The sequence below is a fragment of the Haliotis cracherodii genome, unplaced genomic scaffold (genome assembly GCF_022045235.1).
Source record: "Haliotis cracherodii isolate W230 unplaced genomic scaffold, xgHalCrac1.p SCAF_8, whole genome shotgun sequence".
Lineage (NCBI taxonomy): Eukaryota > Metazoa > Mollusca > Gastropoda > Lepetellida > Haliotidae > Haliotis > Haliotis cracherodii.
Window position 1 is genome coordinate 3,824,805 of NW_027266341.1, and position 21,171 is coordinate 3,845,975.

The 21,171-nt window shown below is 39.9% G+C and overlaps 1 protein-coding gene across 1 annotated transcript in view; it reads right to left on the minus strand.

The window, feature by feature from the left end:
* Nucleotides 1-20,788, minus strand: part of LOC139450094 (gamma-aminobutyric acid type B receptor subunit 2-like) — a 134,617-nt gene extending 113,829 nt beyond the window's left edge. The window contains exon 1 of the mRNA XM_071231732.1: nucleotides 19,825-20,788. Within this exon, the coding sequence (XP_071087833.1) occupies nucleotides 19,825-20,277 (453 nt within the window). The 5' untranslated portion in view covers nucleotides 20,278-20,788. The remainder of the gene's footprint in view (nucleotides 1-19,824) is intronic.
* Between the last annotated feature and the right edge of the window lie 383 nt (nucleotides 20,789-21,171).

The window sequence follows — 21,171 nt, forward strand, 5'->3', positions numbered from 1 at the left end:
GAGGCATCATTTAAGTGTCCCTCCTAAACCGCAGGCATATAACTCTGGCCCATGGCTTAACAGTTGTAATGTAAGTGTTTAGTTGAGAGTTTTACTTCCTCAAATGGATGCGGGGTTACAAGGGGCTGCTTGGGGCCATATCCTGTCAGAGGCACTTGATGAGCGAGGTTTGATGAGATTGTAATGAAATAGTACTAATACGTTTTGAAGATCTGAAACAGATATGGATGACTCAGTTGAAACCAATTCATATTCCTTTATCTAATTTTGAATGACGGGTAAACGATTGAGAATTACAAGACACAGACGAGGGAGGAAATTCGTTTATATATGACACTTACCATAAAACATGTCATATGATGATTTTATTTCTTTCCTTACAGTTTCATATTATTCATACACGTTATTTTATATGTTTTTATCTCAACAATATCAATATGAATTTATTTGATTACCTTGGCGAGTACTGAAAGGTGGTTCAAATAAAACGTTAATATTGATTTATCTTTCATATGTAGTGAGGAATATAGTACTTGAGATGAGATCATGACGAGACTTGACTTGGTACCTCGAATGGCGTACCCTTCGGCTAAATGCAGAACAGATTTGACCCACGTTTACATTTGATGTGTCAGTTAAGATGCAATCGGGGCGCTATGCATTAATACCAACCGCTCAGCAACACCGTTGACGGGCTGGACGTCATTAATCAGGACAACGGTAATGGCCATCGTGATCTCTGTCCGCAATGTACACATCTCTGATGCAACTTGGGATTGAGAAATGAATAATGAAGATGGAGTAGATGTTTATAGATCACAGTATCCTTCACGTATATAGTATTAATGGTCGCACTAGGAACGGTAGTTTACACGTTAAAACGCTCATTGCAGCGCGTGACACGTTATTCTTCTCCGTGATCACGACCGCGATGTTGACCATGTAGTCCGCATGTACTTCTACAACAGAGGGTGTCATGTTGAATAAGATTGTTTTTGACATAGCATTAAATCACCTTTTGGTCGTGGATTAATCTTTCAATGTAGATGCAGGCTCCTTTATCAGAATGTCCAAACAATACAAATAGCCACTAGCAATAAACAAAGCTGATTTTAAGGTATACGGATCAGAACAGAACGTATTTCGTGTAGCCTGGCCATGACGCAAATGGCGCTTCAATTTATATGGTTTTGGAATTTCCAAATTTAAACATTTTTTCAAGACAAAGAGATAGTTGGAATAAAATGTTGTTGTCATTTGTTGTGAGTAGCGATACAAACTTGTGCATGTTAAGATATTCATAATAATGAACGGCCAAATGTCTTGACCTTAAGTAAGTATAAGCTGGACATATAAATAGTGCTTGTTATTCATCATCTAAGTCATTTTCACAGAAATTGAACAGGCTGTCAGCAAAATCGTGTTCACTAGATTTTCTAGATTTGTGTATTTTAAAATCATTCCAACAACATCTTACTTTTGCAGTCTTAATCGATTATAGATATTTGTTAGGTTGTAGTAAGGATTTGTAGGTGCAATATAATTCTAGCTGTGGTGAATTAGATACAATCTGGCTATTCTTGCATAAACAAATCTTTTGTTCTTTGCTTAAGTGTATAAGTAAAAGCACCACAGTCTCCGACTTTTGCATCAACCATACCGTACCAAAGCCATAACTAAACAATGTATATCTCACAAGTGAAACACAATTTTTATAACCTACTTCATCATATTTATACTAGGGCTGGTCAAAAAGTTCTAAGCCGAACAAACAAAAACAACAATTGTTAAAGTGTTTTAAATTTTATTTTTCAACATAATCTCCCTGCTTTTCAATACACTTCTCATATCGATCGTGAAGCTTTTCACTGGTGCCTTTTCACGGATTGACGTTTTGACTCGGGATCATAATGTTAGACCCATGTTTAAACACCAGTTACAGATCTCTTTTTGAATTTGAAGAAATCGTCCTCATTTCGCTCCAACTTTTCTCTGCAAAGCTGTTCTTTTTTCCTTAAGATCAGAATTTAGAAACTTTAGCACCCAACGAACTGATATTCATCTGTAAATGTTCCTGAATAATAGTTCCACTGGATCTATGGCTTAGATCTGTGTCTTCCTCAAGTTCAGCAATGGTAATATATCTATCTGACAGTATACGTCTTTCTATCTCCTTGATTGAATCTTCATTGATGGAAGTTGAGGGACGTCCAGACCTAGGGTCATCTTCCATGCTTGCCCTCCCCGCCCTAAACATAGCTGCCCAACGTATAACAGTGGAATAGCTAGGCCACGTATTCCCATACGTTTGGGACATGCGGTTACGAATGTCTTGGAGAGTACTTTTCTCTGACGTCAAAAACTTGATGACTGCTCGGTCCTCGTTCTTTTCCATTTGGACCTCTATCACGTTCAACTGGCTGTCACTAATATGCAAACGGCCTCAACAGACCAAATCCACTTACAATGAACTATTCAAACAATGTACAATATTGACCAGTTCACTTTGATATGGCCTATAGTTGAAAGTTAGTCAGGCTTAGAACCTTTTGACCAGCCCTCGTACAGCATGAAATAACAGTGCTTTAGACATTTGCCTAGAGATATTCTTAATAGCCTAATCCAATACTTAGTTACTCTCACAACACCATGTTCATACATCCTCGTTCTTTCAGTTCAGCTCATAGAGCAGTGTTTGAAGATAACTTGTTTGATAGGCATTACTTAGAAGTTGGCGGTTGACAAGATAGACACAATTTTTATGGATAACAACTTCTTTAATACTGTAAAAAGCGACGTTTCAGTCTTGCTTGACAACGGTATAAGGATCTATACCGAAACGTCGCTTTTTACAGTATTAAAGAAGTTGTTATCCATAAAAATTGTGTCTAGTGTTTGAAGATGTATATCTTATTTTCATAGTTATACTTACAGTATTTAGTATTAGAATTTCAATGCTTTTTCTTACTTCTGTACCCCATATTTCCGCACCATACATAAAATTTGGGCTTCGCTGAGTTGAATTAAAATCGACTGACAGCAATTATAAAGTCCTATCTATAGCCATGTTAATAAACAGTTTCAGGTTAACACGAAATCACCTGAATGATAGAGCATAGAATATTCAGAAACTTACACAATGTCTCTCTATCGATCTAACTTAAAGACGTTTACTGTTTGATGGCGCTTTCGTTGATTATTCCGGAAACACCACTGACCAACATCAACTTTGAAGTTTACTCAACGCGAGAGCCGGGCAGACAGACAAGGACGGTCGCCATATTGACTATAGATGCGTCACGTAAAGCGGTCGTAGCCTCGGTATGGTGCTTTCACCGACTCCGGGATGTGACGCTGCTTACATCAGGATGTGATATTGCTAAGGTGTCCGAACCGTCCAAGGGATTATCTCGGATAACCTAGAAAATAATCGCAATAATGAGACTTTATTTCCGGCAGCGTTCGCGCAATTTCTGCTCATAGCTGTAATATCCAATCTCTGTCGTGATTTCGTCTTATAAGAAACGCCTGTATGGATTATAACTCTCCACAAGGACAACACTGGTATGGCGCTCGTGGCTTGTCAATCTATCGATTCTTATTTATTTTAGTATGGCATATTTGAACATACTAACTTGACCCTAACTGTTTGTTTTGCAAACGTGTAAAACACTGAACTTATTTCTCGCTAAAGATGAATGCCAGAATTTCGACCTTGATGTTAAGTGCATGCATTGATTACGAGGTTTGAACATATTATGGTATTTAGGAAGCTTTAATGAAAGGGCATATGTTTACATGGGACGTGTGCTTTGTATTTGAAGTGAATTTGGCCCAAATGGTATTCCAGTTATATTATGGCGTGTCAGCTTAATGAGAAATGACAAAATTGACGCAGGACCCTTTAACCCTTTTGTAAAATCCGCGGGAGCGGGTAGAATCACATAGGCTAAAGAATAAGGATCATAATCGGAGTCCAGCTGGTCTTCGAACCCATGATCAGCGGATCCTCACGGCAAAATAGTGATGAATATTATATGTCCGGATCGCTGAATATCAGTGATGACACCAGGTGTTCGCGGAAAGTTAGTTATCTCCCTTAACTGGCAGCACCCAACACCTTCATCCAACAAGTTAATACCAGTGAGTAATGGGGCCTTTACACAGGATGGCGACCTTTGTGCCTCCCGTGTGCGACCATAGAATTTGCCAGGTCGTCGTTAGAGGCTCAAAGGAGGCAGAATGGTTGCCTAGATCGTTCCATGGTGGTACACAGGAGGTTCAGACATCGCCATGGACGCCATGGTCGCCGTGAATTTTATAATTTTGATGTTCAAAACAGTCGCACAAAGGTCGCCGAGGAGGTTGGTTGCTCAAAGGTTGCTCAAAGGCGGCAGAAGGGAGGCAGAAGCATTGCCGTTATTGCAGAATGAAGGCACAGTGGTCGCCCAATGGTCGCGAGGTAATAGATGCGTTCTGCTGAAATATTGTCCCGTAAATCTGGGCGATGCTTCTGCCTCCCTTGTGCCTCCTTTGGGCGACCAACAGCGTGCATTGAACGATGAGTATGGCGACCGCCGTGCCTCCATTCGGCGACCACGGCAACACTTGAGACACCATGGCAATGCTTCTGCCTCTTTTCTGTCTCATGTAATGCCTCCTCAGCCTGCCTATAAATAGAGGGCTTGTACCTGCAGTGTTTCATTGTGGTTGCAGACGTTGAACAACTCGAGCAGTTACTGCTGAACAACTGCTGGAGCAGTTACATAGAAACATGATTTTCTGGGTTCAGGCGACCATTGAGCGTCCTGGCCAGTTTTTGATCGCTCAAAGGTGGCACAAAGGTCGCAGCCCTGTGTAATGGGGGCTTAAGCGGCGTTAAAACGCTATGTAATGCATGACAAATACAATCTGTATCCGTAAGAGATGAAAAGTCAAATACCAACGCACAAAGCACTGCTCTCCAACTTTTTGGGTGCCATCGGGCGTTCAACTTGGTCAAGCCTGAAACAGTCCTGGTCCTTTACCGTTGTGATACCATATGAAATACTTGGGAACTAAGGAACCGTGTTCAGTGTCACCTATGTCGAAGATGATACCCTAAGGCGGGACGCATATTGACATATTTTGCAGATGGAAGGGCTTTTGCACTATGGCGAACCGGCATTGAAGAAAGGACATTAAGCCATGAAGTGCTGAGACCACCATGTGATGACTTCCACGCCACCAGGTATCGCTCTCACGTACACGTGCACTCAGCCAACTAACAACACTGCAGTCGTCAGTGGAGCTGATGTTTGTAGAATTGCCGTTGATGTTGCTTGTCTTTGCGTGTGTGCTTGTGTCACAGTCTGCGTTAGCAAATGTCAAAATGAACGTGTGCGCGTGTGAATCTATTGCATCAGCTGTAATAGATCTTGTGTGAATAAGTTTGACACAGGCAGACCAAAGCACTGATGTTTTACAAGCCATTGTTTAGAGTGAGTTTTACGCTGTTATCAGTATTTCTGCGTCTAGGCAAAGTGGTGGTCGGGTAAGATGACACACAACCCTAGCCATTCGGTCAGTTAAGGGGATATGTTTTCATGAGATCACGCAGGGATCTTGGTCTCAAATGCATCCTCTAATTCTTGTCTATTGATATCTTTGTCTCTATTTTGGTCGCCACTTACCTGCGGACGTAAGTTGACATTTTAAATGACTCACTATTTTTATCTTGTCTGATGAACTTTTATTGGTACAAATACACTGTCGGACAAAAGAAAGTATAAATCCATATTTGTTAGTGCCTACACGTGAAACAAACAAGAAATAGTTATTCGAAGCTGATGTGTTTGATGCAGGTATCATGGTTGTGTTTCGTACCTTAATTGTTTCGGCGTCCACCTTCAGCATAGTTTTAAAAAACGTTAGCAATTTTGGCGTCAAATCCAATTTTCAAGTGTTTACTTTTTTTGCCAGGAAGTTTATAAAAGTCTGTGAGTACTATATTTTAAGCATATTGATTGAATATTTCTGCCTATTAGTTACCTAAGTGGTAATAAACAGTACAAACAGCTAAAGTCGCTAAGAACTGACAGGTCCTAGTCAGTCAACCAATACATTCCAATGTTCCCAAGGAATTGCTTCCACATGTAAACAGTCCAAGAGCTTTTTTTCCAATACTGTCACAAGCTTTGATGTTGTGAGTACTGGAGAGCAATGCACTTGTATCCCTCGCACACTAAATATTGATCAATCGTTCTCCCAAATGACATGATGGAGAATCCGTTTCATTCTGTAGAGATTGTATACAGCGGAAACACTTGGAAACCTACCGTTTTAATCTCTTGGAAGGCTTGGAAAGCAACGTTTACCGGAAAATCTAGAACGAATCCGTGTACGACTGGGACGAGACGTGAAGAGTTCTATTGATCTGTTAAGGGATCGGTGTGGGGAATAATAACGACCTTATGGTTATAAAAATGGTGGATTGTTTCTTCAAAGGGTGACTAAAAAGAAGCGATTATGTTTTAGTTTCACGGAACGTGGATTTATCATTGGACTTAGTCTGGGTGTGTTGATATAGAGCGACGGACCAAAGAAAACAATACTGAGAGCAGTTAGGTAGGTGGTAAAGAAAAGTGTAAGCTGATCAAAGAAGCCGGTGCAAGGTTTGTGGAATCACACAGCTGATCGGCTCAGCTAGAAGACGTCATTAAATGGCTAAATCACTGTGGACAGCTTCGAACCTATACGATGTGTTCTTTGAAGCCTAGATCTGGCTGTGATGCATTATAAACTGCCGGGCAAAAGAACGTATAGACTTGAAAATCTTTTTGACTTTTTTTTTTACAAAAGTTAGCAAAACGTAACTTGGTTGAAAGGAATCACAGAAACTCTGCCAACTTAAGGCCCGAAACACAACTATGACACTGTTATCACACTAGGGAAATGAAGTAACTATACAAGTGTAATGCATTACACTAATAACAATCTCTTGTGCGAGCTTTCAAGTACAAAACATTCTGCTGGATCGCTCAACACATGTTACATGTAAGTAGTTTGTCCATGAAATAGGTGGTTGGCATATTTAAACTTTAAACTGTCTCTCTCTCTCTATATATATATATATTGAATAGGAAATAAAACTTTAAACTATATATATATATATATATTGAATAGGAAATAAAACTTTAAACTCTCTCTCTCTATATATATATATTGAATAGGAAATAAAACTTTAAACTCTATATATATATATATATATATATATATATATTGAATAGGAAATAAAACTTTAAACTATATATATATATATGTATATATATATATATATATATATATATATATATATATATTGAATAGAAAATCGAAAATTATTACATATTTTACTGGTACACCGTTACTTACAAAGCGAATTAAATGCTGTCCTTAATATTATACAAAGACCCTGTTGCCATGTATGGTGTGAGAGTTGCCAGCACTTTACAACGAGGGAAAGTAAGCATAAAGCAGATGAAGCACATATTTACATACTGGCGCTGTTCAGTTACAATTAATGACAAATAAGGTCACAAAATCTAACGCACAAAAAAGACACAACACTGGAGTGACATTAAATATTAACCAACATCTTGTTTTATAACCAAACAAACCTATATATTCAGCCAAATTTTAGCATGCTTCGATTGGAATTAGAACGTAGTTCAGCCAACCACATTTGTCCAGTGAATCCCCCTTCTATCCAGCGGAACAAATCGACTGTTCCAGATAAACGGAGTAGGGGATTCCAAGATATTTGGTTCGGAGGAGTATCCCTTTATGTATTTTTATTGAAGTTCTCTACAATAATCATGATTGTAATGGAGGCATGCTTTCTGGGTTAAATGTGTCTGGCTAACGTCGGTACCGCTTGTTGGCGTTGGCATCGTTGATGGGTTGAGTGAGTGAGTGAGTTGGGTTTAACGCCGCTTTTAACATTATTCCAGTTATATCGCGGCGTGTCAGCTTAATGTGGGAGGAAAGCCCGAAGTGATGCAGGTCTAAGACGTTTACCACTTCGGTGAAACTCACGAGCACGGGTATGGTGCTGACAAACCTAGAAACATAATAGGGGCGAACCGGGATTCGAACCCACAATCATAGGTTTCTGGCGTGCCCAATGGACGCAACTCTGCACAGCGAATCGCGGCGTCTTAGACGACTGGGCCACCCGTGCCCCCGTTGATGGGTTGAACGGGACATTATGTTACCACACTCCGACCAGATTTCGGTCTTATTAAAGTCTCATTTCTGCTGTAAAGAGAAGTTTGCATCTTATCGTCAACTCAAACAGTAGAGATGTACTGTAACCAAAACCTGTTAATGTATACTAAATGTGTTCGGGGATATATTTCGTTTGGTTTATTTTCACATTTTCCACTCATAACGATGTATTGGAATGAAGTTAATGCATGTCACAACACCACACGTCTCCTCCCTTCATCAAAGGCAAACATTTTCTGAATATAATTACTTCTGTGATTTCAAAGATATTACTGTTTTATTAAGACAGGTTACGTGTCCAATGAGATAGCCAGACCAAAACATCTGTGCATAGGAAGTGCAGTTGCCCTGCAATCGTTGACCATCATGTCGGATGGAGTGTTCGCTGCATCAACAACAGCAGTATCGTTTCGGTACAACAGCACCAACATACTGCAACATTGTTCAACCCTGTACCCCAGATGCCAACAATACAACTGTGAGTGCCAGGAAATTTAATTTCAATCAATAATATAATCAAACCCATGTAACCCAAGGGGACTTCAAAACCTGCCCCCAGACGGGGTGTAGCAGAGCGAGCTGAAGCAGATGAAAAGAAAGCCGTTAGTTATTGGCATAATAGAGACATCACACTTTTCCTTGATATCTTTTCACTCGATTGCTTTAGGATCGGCGCGCGACGACACGAGACTTAGATGAAATCTCGCGAGAATTGAAAATAAATCACATCTTGGTATTGAAACAGAATTAGGTATCATTCCCCGATAAGGATGGGTGCATAATTGGCTGGACAGCCATTGTATATAATCATACATTTTCCAAAGAATCCGATGAGTTTCTACGAAGATAATACGTCCACAAAGGAAACAGGAGCTGGAGTTATTGGGCTGGTATCTTTTCTGTTGACGATTTTTAGATTGATTAGAGATATTGTATCGGGCGACATGGAGGTATGATACAAGGCATTTGGTGGGGTCAGAAGTGAGGGGAATGTGAGACAGGAAGATGTATAGAGGGAGGGGGTAATAGGGACGTCGGTAACGACATTGCTTCTGATAACACATCTAATTACGAGCCCGGAAGCATGGACGCATCGACTATGTAGATAACAGTACAGAAGATGATTCGGACTCGTCCGATGCGGGCTCCACCAACCCAGCTGAGGACGGCACAAATAAATTACATGTTCATCTGATGCTGATGATTGTTATATACTTTTCTCAACCTGCATTGCCTTCCTGACAAACTAAGCCTCTCTGTAAAAGTGAGTAAGTGAGTTGGGGCTTAACAATATTTTTGTCATATGACGGTGGCGCGGAAGGTCTTCTTCTTGAAATAAAAGCGACAAACCTTTCACATAATCATAAGCAATCTATGATAAGAGCAGAGTCCATTGTACGAACACCACGAACATTGAAGGGTTCGCCCAGATAACTGAAATGTTAATATTCAAGGACACGCTTAACGCACTCGCTCATAGTGTTGGAATGATACATTCTATCGCATCGACGTTGTGTTAATATATGTTTTAGACTTCCCCTGGTCTAAATGCACGTTAGTTCTGAAGTTATTCACAACACATTATCTTGTTTGATCCCCTCGATATCAATTAGCAGATAGTGTCTTTATTACCATCGGTCATGCGCAGGGCTTCTTACAAATGGGTAATGATCACGGCGCTGAAATCACCTCACCACTGTTAGTTAGCAGTACAGGTCTCCTTTAGAACCTCGAGGGTATCAGTGACTGACATCGTGACTGGTGCTCTTGCACGACGGACTAACACTTTGTCTCTGTACACAATTTTGATAGAAACAAAAAACCTCAAAGAAAACGGTGAAAAGGGGAGCTACGGTGATATGCGAGATTTAGAAGCTGGGACAAATCTAGATTAGGTCTATATAGCATTACAGTAAGGGTTGGGGGAGGGGGAAATAATATGGTTCAGGGACTGAAAGACAGACAAGCATGCACGACAGGGGAACCTTACTACAAGGGATACCGCCGTCATATAGCTGGAATATTGCTGAGTGTGGCGTTAAACAACAAACCAACCAACCAACCAACTACAAGGGATACCCTGTACTGCTGCATATGTCATAGGTTGACTTTATTAGCTGACCTCAATGGCGACCTTAAGGGATGATCACCAAGGTTGACCATCAAAGGTGACCTCGTAGCCTGACTTCACAGGCTGACTTATAGATGTACTTCATACATGCATTATCAAATACCTGTTTAAAATAGGGTTCTGCTCAGATTAGACTAACGGGGTTTACTCAAAGGTATGCCGTGCAGCAAACGATTTGTGCAAGTTAGTTTAAGATCTTGCTATCAGTTGCAAGACAATCGGTGTGAAACCTTAGTGGAGAGGTCTGGGTTCGAATTCTCACAGGCATACAATATTAAAGCTGTTTATGGATGACCCTTCTATGCGAAATAGTATCCGCAAACCTTACTTAATAAGCAAGAATACATGACATTTTTTATAGATAGCAACATATCTTATTCTCTGTCACGACGTTTCAGAGCTGTTACAGGCTGTCGTGACTTTCATCGCTGATTGTGGAATAAAATATATTTTCCATCCGTTATTCTTGGGAAACAACTTCCACATTCTTTAGATATAACGGTAAATTCTACCTCCATTCCCTAAGAACCGGGTTCTATTCCGCCTTGAATACACCGAAATGATGTCCATTCTTGCTTTGCCCAGTCGTGAGATGGCTTGATATCCCTAACATGCGAAAAACACAATCACCCATTACTACTCCTGCTTGCTCTTGCATAGAGACAAAGCTGTGATCCCGCATATCACGAACAAAAGTCTCTAACAATGTCAATATATGTACACCCAACAATTAAAAATAGTTACTAATGAATGGCTAAGTCTGGTTGACCAACCCCTGCCGTCTTGATGTACATATTATATATATATATATATATATATATATATATATATATATATATATATATATATATATATCTGTACTTTATGTATGCTCTTGTACCACCGTCGGTGGTCTATGGAGAATAAAGAATCTGAATCTGAATCTGCGCCACGGGATATGACCGGAGACTGTGGGACCCTTGTCACCAATCGCAGTTGGCAGACCGAGGATTGGCTCGGCTTAGCTTGTTTTTAACAGTTTCTCGTGTAATGGTTCATTCGTTGCATGATCAAACTTGATTATAAACCTAACGAAGTCAGAAAAGATATTACGTTGGGCTAAAGTAGCAATAATTGGTTCCGGCGCTGTGATCGCTATGTGAGCCAAGGGACAAATATTTGTCTTTTGCCACAAAATCCTTCTCTTCACTGACTCGATCAGTGGCTTTACGTTATTTTGGACTACTTTACAACACAGTGTTAAATATATTCCCAATGTTGATCGATCTTTTGTTGTCGTAAAATAATAATTCCCATATGCACCATTACAGCAACGATTACAAATATTACCGGATTAACAGTTTACAGAAACATGAGTTTTATTGATTTCAAAGCACTTGTTGTCCAAATGCTACTGCATTGTTTTTTTGTAGCGAAATCATATTAAGTAGACACGGAGAAAAGAACGAGGAATCGAAGAATTAAACGAGGCACCTTTATATTAACTTTTTTATACACGAAGAACGGTGCACATCAACTGTGGGACAAAAGAAAGTATGCACCAATGTTTGACGGTGGAATAAAAATGAAACAAACAAGAAAAGGATATTCGATGGTGATGTATTTGAAATGGGTATCATAGTTCTCTTCGGCAGTTTATAATAAGATCATATGTTGTTAGTATGCTGACCGAGCACATTGTTACCACTGCACTGGTACTGTGTTAAACCACCAATGCCAAACACTTGCAACTATAGCGACTGTATTCCGATAGCTAGGTTGATTAGTACTTCTATTTCCTACAATTTCGTTTGTTTGTTTGTTGTTCAATGCTGCATTCAGCAATATTCAAGCTATATGACGGCGGTATGTAAATAATCGACTCTTGTCCAGACAATCCCATGATTGACATCACGAGCATCTATCTACGCAATTGGGATAAAATGACATGCATCAACCAAGTTAGCGAGCCTGACCAACCAGTCCAGTTAGTCACCATTTATGACAAAAAATCTCCTCTTACGGCAAGCATGGGTTGTACAATTTAGCGTTGTACAATTTAGCGTTCATTGCATATCTGTTAAAATGCCAGGTCCTAGATTCCTGAGGTTCACTGGAAGTTGTTGGGAGGAAGATACGTCTTATTTTAATTTAAATGAGCGTTTTCCGAGTGGATATCGAGATGTATCTTCAAGCAATATGTAATTTGGATCGAAAACCAATAAAAAACTAAATGACAAACAGTATGTTTTTCTAAATTATTACGTCTATCAATACTATGGATACTATAGCGTGGTATTGATATTTTTACTTGCCATTCACGTATTGTCACAGGATCATGGTCAATTGCGATTCATCAATAATCGATCAATCGTTAAACCCTAATATGTTGTGATTTCTAGATACATAAACGTCCTGTTTAGTGTGACCCAGGTACCAGCGTTCCACGGGTTCTACTATCCGCAGTGTACTAATTATTCATAGGACTTACAAAACAAGGTTTCATTTCAATTCAATAAATGTCCAAATCTGTGAGCGACGACTGTCACTATTCATGGACACTTGATTTGAAAAAGATACCTTCTTCAAACACCATGCTCTCCAATATGACTTTCATCGTCTTTGCTCTCTGCTCATGACAAGTGCTTGAAATGTCAAGTGATGCTCAAAGAACAAGGCAATGTTTCAGGTCTATGTTACAAAGACAACACGTGATTTAGACCAGTCTATCAGATCATATCGATTTCCAAGTCATGTGATATTAGCATTGTTATATCATGCGTCCTTGATACTCATCACGGTATGTTTGCTTGGTGGATTTCCATCAATATTGTATAGGTGGTTAATGGGATCGATGGATCGATCTCCCAATGCACTTACAGTGGGGTATCGCTAAGGAAAATACCTTAAAGTCGGATAACGAACTCTTTATTGACAGATACGAACATATTCCTAGGGGAATCGGGACAGAAAGGTGAGGTATGTAGACAAAAACGGAAAAGGAAGTTGGCCTACATACATTTGTCATTGCGTAAAAAACAGGTGTTTCCGTCATCGATTAAAAGCAGAAGTCCAGGTGACAACTCTCCAATCACATTCGTTAAAATATACTTTGGACATATCAAAGTCGGGTAAGAGAAAAATCGTTTATTACAAATATAGTTAACTCAGTGAAATAACATTTAAGATAATTGTATTAAGGTGATGTCAGTAGTCCGCTTATCTCGAATACCTATAACGCGATTTGAGAAGGGTTTTCTTCAGGAAAAGACTATTACTGAACGTGTTATCATCATCTGTTTTACTCATAATGTCACTAATCTCAGACATTTGTTGGGCTATCAAACTAAATAATAAGGTTGGCATCAATAAATATAGCCAAACATATTCCATAAAGCATAAAATCGTGTATTACAAATAATAAAATAAATATTATGTTATTATAATTATACATGCTTTCATAATATATCTGACAACAAGACGCTCGCCATGTTGCGGCAGTACATTAAAAGTACACGAGTGCATGAAATGTGCTCAACATGCTCCAGCGACAAAGAAATTCCTGGATATTATCTAAATTTAGTTTGATCGATAAATCTACTTTAAATACCTGATCACTGACAAATGATTGCGCCCCCAGACGTAATAAATGTAGAAATGTCGGCATTAACAACAGTAAAAAATAGCCATTGAAACGCAGCACCGTGGAATTAACGTGTAACCTGCCAGAGCATTGTAAGGGTAACAGCATTATTCCAACAATACGACCATGGTGTTCTCCAACGCATTACGTGCTATGTCGCCGTGCTGTAATTTCCAACATCAATGATGTGGCGACAGCTACATTCTACACTCAATATGCATCGGAATCTTATCAAACGGAAAGAATTAACTCATAAAATGCTAGTTCAGAAAAAACACTACGATCGCCGATTGTCACCAGATGTTTGAGAGTGATTTGTGATGCCCTATATGTCAATCATTATCTCCCGTAACCATCGTGAATTCAAAATGCCATTGCTACTGATTGGAAAGGGGAAGATCAAGGTGTTTGATCAGATTTGTATTTTCTATAGCATGTAATGATGGTTCTTTTGCATATTTTGATTACAGACTCATTTTCGTACTTATTTTACACCGTAAAGTATTTTAGTGACGCTAAACACAACCTCCATTTCACTACTGAGATTAATCTTTTGTTAAAAGTCCTGTTTTTCCACAGGAAATAGTGATAAAACCATGCCTGGGGATTTATTTTAATTTCTCATATATCAAAAAATAATAATAGAAACTTATACAAAAAGTAATGTAACTTTTATGCAGCTTACAGTTTCCTACGCGCCCTGGTTGATAAGTATACAATCATGACATGAGAGTACTGGATGAAATAGGAGGTTATCTATATATAACATTGGCAATTTTCGAGCGATTTTGATTATTTGTTTCAATTCAGTAACGTTGGGAACAACATTTATGGCATACATAATGACCACTTGTGTCTAAGTAGTTTGATTGAAAAGTTGAGAGGTTTTTTTTTAATATTACAGCTGGGGGGGGGGGGGGGGGGGGGGGGGGGTTATAAAAATATACCGTTAACACAAGTTGGACGCCTGTTTGAGCAACCATGCTCGTTACAACGTCACACTGTCAATTCACCATGATTGTTTAACTCCGCACTCAGCAATACTCCAGCTATATCACTGCGGCCTGTAAATAAACGAGTCTGGACCAGATAATCCAGTGACTGACAATATAAGCAACGGTCCAAACCCACGGAGTTTGATGTGACGCCGTCAACTAAGTCAAGGATCCTGACGTTCCGATCCGGTAAGCTGCTTCTTACGACCAGCATAGGTTGGGGACCAATTATAACCCGGAATCTTCAAGGGGTTATTTCGACTGTAATATATTGAGGGGAATGTTGACAATTTTGGTAAGAAATGTTAAAATACAAGTTTTAAGATTTTTTTTTCCGATATCTACAACAGTTTTATCCTGTTTGACACGCGAAACGCCTTTACTACATCTATCAGTTAACGTGGGCTTGGCGTAACGTTGACCTTACAGTGACTGTGGGTGTGTTTTCCAACGTCCTGCTTGAAGGCTGACGTCAAATACAGCTTCAGATATATAACATACACAACAGCTGGTAGTGGCAGGAGCTACCCTTAGATAACACAGACCATGTAATCAGTGACACCTCGATATTCCGGACCCGGCAATCTGGAAACAGCTGATCGCCGTTGGGAACGTCCACATATACGTAAAGGGATATCACTCAGATTCAAGGGCGGTCGGGTAGCCTGGTGGTTAAAGCGTTCGCTCGTCACGGCGAAGACCCTGGTTCGAATCCCGACATGGGTACGATGTGTTAAGCCCATTTCTGGTGTCCCCCGCCGTGATATTGCTGGTATATTGCTAAAAGCGGCGTAAAACCAAACACACTCACCCAGAATTATGATTCGTTAATCCGGACGACCTACCAGGAAGAGGTTACGGATTAACAAGATTTCACTGTCTTATTTCCTTTGAGAGTTCCTTTTCAATGAGTTTCATTTCTCAATTTAGTTGGAAAGAAAATACTGCATTTGCCAATAGCATTACTCTTTCATACGATCTATATTTATGTTTTAACCTCACGTGTGTTTTTTTAGTTTGTTCTCCTGGTTACATAACTACAATCTTTGAATTGTGACGTGTTGCTACCACAGCGATGCAGATGACGATGTATCGGATAAGGCATGATTTCATGCAATAAGTATATTTTCACAACGTTTAATCGTTTTGATATCCTTGTAAAAACGAAGAATCAGATTTGAAGTGCCCGTGGTATAGTGAAGTCCAGACCACTTGGGAATAAAAGTTCGAATTTTTTTTTCTAACCATTATCTCTCAAAATAATCCTTTCTCTACGAAACACTCTTCAGGGACAGATCGTTAAGATGTCTATCGGTGCTTAAAGATAGTACCAGTGCAGTAACATACAGCAGTCAACAGATCTATTGTCTGGGAGTGTTTACATATAAAAGAGGCATACGTAAAAATCAATGTATGGACAGCGGCGGGAGACGTGACGCTGTGGAGAGAACACAATGACAGACCTTATGCCCACGGGATGAAGCTGTGAGGGCGTTTCACATTTTCTTGAAGGTATTGCTCCTAATAGGCTGGTTCCTGTTTCATGTGGGAGTAGTTGGCTTGTGGGTAAGGTACAGGCATACCGATGAGTCGATGAGAGGTTTGGGAAGTAACATTATTAAAAGCTGTGTGTTTATTTCTTAAAGTAATATGGTGTATAAAATAGGAAACAAGGCATCACTTAAGTTTGGGGATATAGAGATGTCGGCATGATGTTAAGGTACTAAGAGTGAGTGAGTGAGTATGGTTTTACGCCGCTTTTAGCAATATTCCAGCAATATCACGGCGGGGGACACCAGAAATGGGCTTCACACATTGTACCCATGTCGGGAATCGAACCCGGGTCTTCGGCGTGACGAGCGAACGCTTTAACCACTAGGCTACCCGACCGCCCCCTAAGGTACTAAGAAGGGAATGATGTCTCAAATGATAGTGTTCTGTTGCTATGAAGGTGACTTGTTAAGGATTACAAACAGCTTATGTAAAAATGATAAATTAAATGGTAAAGGGTTAAAATTAATATTGTGATATTGTCAAGCGATAATTATATAGTTACGGTAATACAGGTATGATACCAAATTGGTTTTTACGAAATAAGTATGGCTTTGACAAGTGATGATGATGGCATTTCAGTGCCTGCAATAAAGTTTAGTAATGATGTCTATATGCTGGGGACGTAATGTTTGTTTCTTTTAAATTCAACTGAAGCGAGTAACTTTGTCTTTTAGCTGCATATGGCATCTTCATTTTGAAGGACGTAATGAATAAATAACGTCATTAGTACCAATCCCATCATTACACAAAATACGTCTCATTACGTTATATAACCAAAGCAAAATCCAATCGCTTAATGCGTACACACGCAACTCCCGTCATCACGTTATCAACTGATCCGAATCTTGGGATTCGCAGCCACCGGGCTAGACAGAACCCAGTCTGCGTGAGATGTTGATGTGTTTGAACCAGGTAGACGCACCATCAGCGCGTCTGTAGACGATGGTGTTACCTGATACTAATGCAAAGCTCTGAGCAATGTCCCTTCAAGCATAATTAACGTCGATGACGGTAATCATGTCACATGTCTATACACACTTACTGTCTGTGTGGACTAAAATGCCAATCGTAAGCGCCGGGCACAACATGGTATTCATTTCAGGAGCTCCTGGAACAGCTGACCTCGGGTACCGTGTTCTCACTTGAGAGGGAGCGTCCTCGCAGATTTTGACCTTTATGTGTGATGGATGGGAGACAGCTTGTAATTGACAAAAAGCTTGTCCGTTTAGTTAGTATTTTGTACATTAGCACTGATAGCTAAACAAAGAGGGCAGTGGCAGTTTTCTTTCATGCTAAATATTATAGATGGCCTTCCGTCCAAAGATCTTACGGTAATGTTTGTTGGTAATGAGAATGTATTCGGTGTATGTTTTTCGTCCCGCACATGGTCCGAGATAGACGCTGGTCACTCAAAAGATGAAAAGATGTATCAGACACACGCGACGCTCTGGTTGTAGTACATGTAGGTTGTCTGAGAAGTCTATGATATCGTATATTTCTTCGTGAAGGAAGAACAAATACAATCCAACGGTAGTTACCTGGGGCGTTTAAACATCTCGCGTTTGCCAAGCCCTCACACTGAGGTTATGTAAATACAGTAAACTACGGTTATAACGAACACGCTTATAACGAACTCACGGATATAACGAACTTACTTTTTTGGTCCCGACTATTTGTTGTAGTTATGCTGTATATATGCTTATAACGAACTACGGTTATAACGAACTAAAATCAGTAGTCCCTTTGAGTTCGTTATAACCGTACTTTACTGTACTTGTATTGTCTCTTTATCGTTTGTGAATGACTAGACATGTAAACTGAAAGTAGACGCGTGCTGCACCGATACAGAGGTTAAATATGCATAGATATATAGATATATAGACGATGGATATATATGGTAGATATATGGTGCCGAAATAATAGATCGATAGCTAGATGATAGATAAAATAAAGAGTAATAAATCTGTTATAGATAATAGATAAACTGGTCTTTGCTGAATAGGCTAGTGATAAAGAGGACAAAAAAGTCGATAATGCACATACTTTCGTGATACAGAAAGTATTTGTAAAACTTAAGGTCAGTGGAAATCATGATTGAAGCGCGAATAAACTATTAGGTCGAGATAACGTCGGGTTTCGAATAAGAGTCGAATAGACACGTCACGGTGTTTTAGTACAATAAGAGTCGAATAGACACGTCACGTGTTTTTAGTACAATAAGAGTCGAATAGACATGTCACGACGGTTTTTCAGGACAATAAGAGTCGAATAGACACGTCACGGGTTTTTTAGGATAAAAAGAGTCAAATAGACACGCCACGTGTTTGTAGGACAATGAGAGTCGAATAGACATGTCACGACGGTATTTTTCAGGACAATAAGTGTCGAATAGACACGTCACGGGTTTTTAGTACAATAAGAGACGAAAAGACATGTCAAGACGTTTTTTTTCAGGACAATAAGAGTCGAATAGACACGTCACGGGTTTTTAGTACAATAAGAGTCGTTTAGACCCGTCACGTGTTTTTAGGACAGTAAGAGTCGAATAAACACGTCACGTGTTTTTAGTTCAATAAGATTCGTATAGACACGTCACGTGTTTTTAGGACAATAAGAGTCGAATAGACATGTCACATGTTTTTAGGACAATACGAGTCGAAAAGACACGTCACGGGTTTTTAGTACAATAAGATTTGTATAGACACGTCACGTGTTTTTAGGACAATAAGAGTCGTATAGACATGTCACATGTTTTTAGGACAATACGAGTCGAAAAGACAAGTCACGGGTTTTTAGGACAATAAGAGTCGAATAGACACGTCACGTATTTTTGGGCAATAAGAGTTGTATAGACACTCTCACATGTTTTTAGGACAATAAGAGTCGAATAGACATGTCACGACGGGTTTTTCAGGACAATGAGAGTCGGATAGGCACGTCACGGGTTTTAAGTACAATAAGAGTCTAATAGACACGTCACGTGATTTTAGGACAATAAGAGTCGAATAGACATGTCACGACGTGTTTTTCAGGTCGATAAGAGTCGAATAGACACGTCACGTGTGTTTAGTACAATAAGAGTCGTAAAGACATGTCACGTGTTTTTAGGACAATAAGAGTCGAATAGACACGTCACGGGTTTTAGGACAATAAGAGACGAATAGACACATCACGGGTTTCCATCATCCAAGCACGGAACACAAAGGTCACCGTGACACACAGGCATATAATCAGTTTCAAGACGTTTAAACAGCATCATTAATTACCCTCCTTACCTTTGTGTCTTTATAAAGTAGCTCCAAATTGAATCCGGGGACAACACCATACTCATTTATATGTTTCACCGCAAGTTGCGCTGCTCGCAATTCGGAAAGACCGCTCTCGGCGTGGGTGGCTCCGCTCAATTCAAACAAACCACCAATATACAAAACATCGTCAGCAGCTAACTCCTTCTGTATATTCCAATCTTTAATTTTCCCGCTGTGAAACTTGTCACTGAACATACGATGGTGCCGGGGATGCGCTTCATGTTTTCCGGAGGGTTTGTTTAAGTAGATCTTATCAATGGCGTCAGTGTAGAGTGAGGATAGTTTGGTCGGCGATAGAACGTAAGGAACTTGATAGGGTTTGTGAGAACTAGTCCCTGAACCAAACACCTCGCGAATGTTTCTCATGTAAAGAAGAAGAAGAAAATGTAAAAAGGCGCCATGTTTCCATCCTATCGCCATTATGTAATGTCGAGGTGGGCAACTGGCTGCATTCTGTGGGTCATCGTCCAAAATGTTCCGGAAAAGAACTGTACAAGGGTCAGCGAGGATTTACATCCTGCCCTTCATAAAATCCCTTTCTTGAATATACACAACCCCTGTCTCGAATATACACGCTACAAAAATATAAAAATATCCAGATCATGAATCACCGCGCTTGTGTTTCACCGCCTTATTGACCAAATATCCACTAACCATTGAACACATTTCATTCGGCCTAAACCCACACAGCAACGTGTGAAACGGTCACAATATGGTGACACGATCCCAAGAGTTACAGAGGAAAAGCATCTTTGATAGTCCGTTAAGACAAGCTATCCCGGCTGTCCGAACACAGAACAAACTTTCCAACTTGTTTAGCAGAACAAACAAAACACTTAACACCATGAGGCTAGGCGTTGACTGTTTTAGTTCTGTGAGATGTTGTTGAGTCTGTGTTTAGTATCTCAATCACTCGGTACTCCTAAGGAGTAACTAGTTTTGATGGGCTATTGCGGAGAACACAATTCATCTTCGCACGTTGCCCAGGTCTGGAGCCATTACTGGGAGAAACCGACCAATCAGAGAGAAGGAAGAAGGGAGATGTCGCTGACTGGTTCTGACGATACACTACACCCGCCTCTCTACGCGCAAACTGCTTCTTCAATGATTCATATTGATCGACTTGAATAATGACAGTTCCTTGTCAAGATAATTACTCTCGGTGTATTGGTGTAAGGGGAATAACTGAAGTGGTCGTTTGAGGTTCTTCGATCAATGATTGTAGTGAATGTTGTATAGCAAGTAACATCTCATCGCCGCAAATGTGTGAGGAAAGCGATCACGTACAGAGGTGTACGAGTATCCCAGTCACTA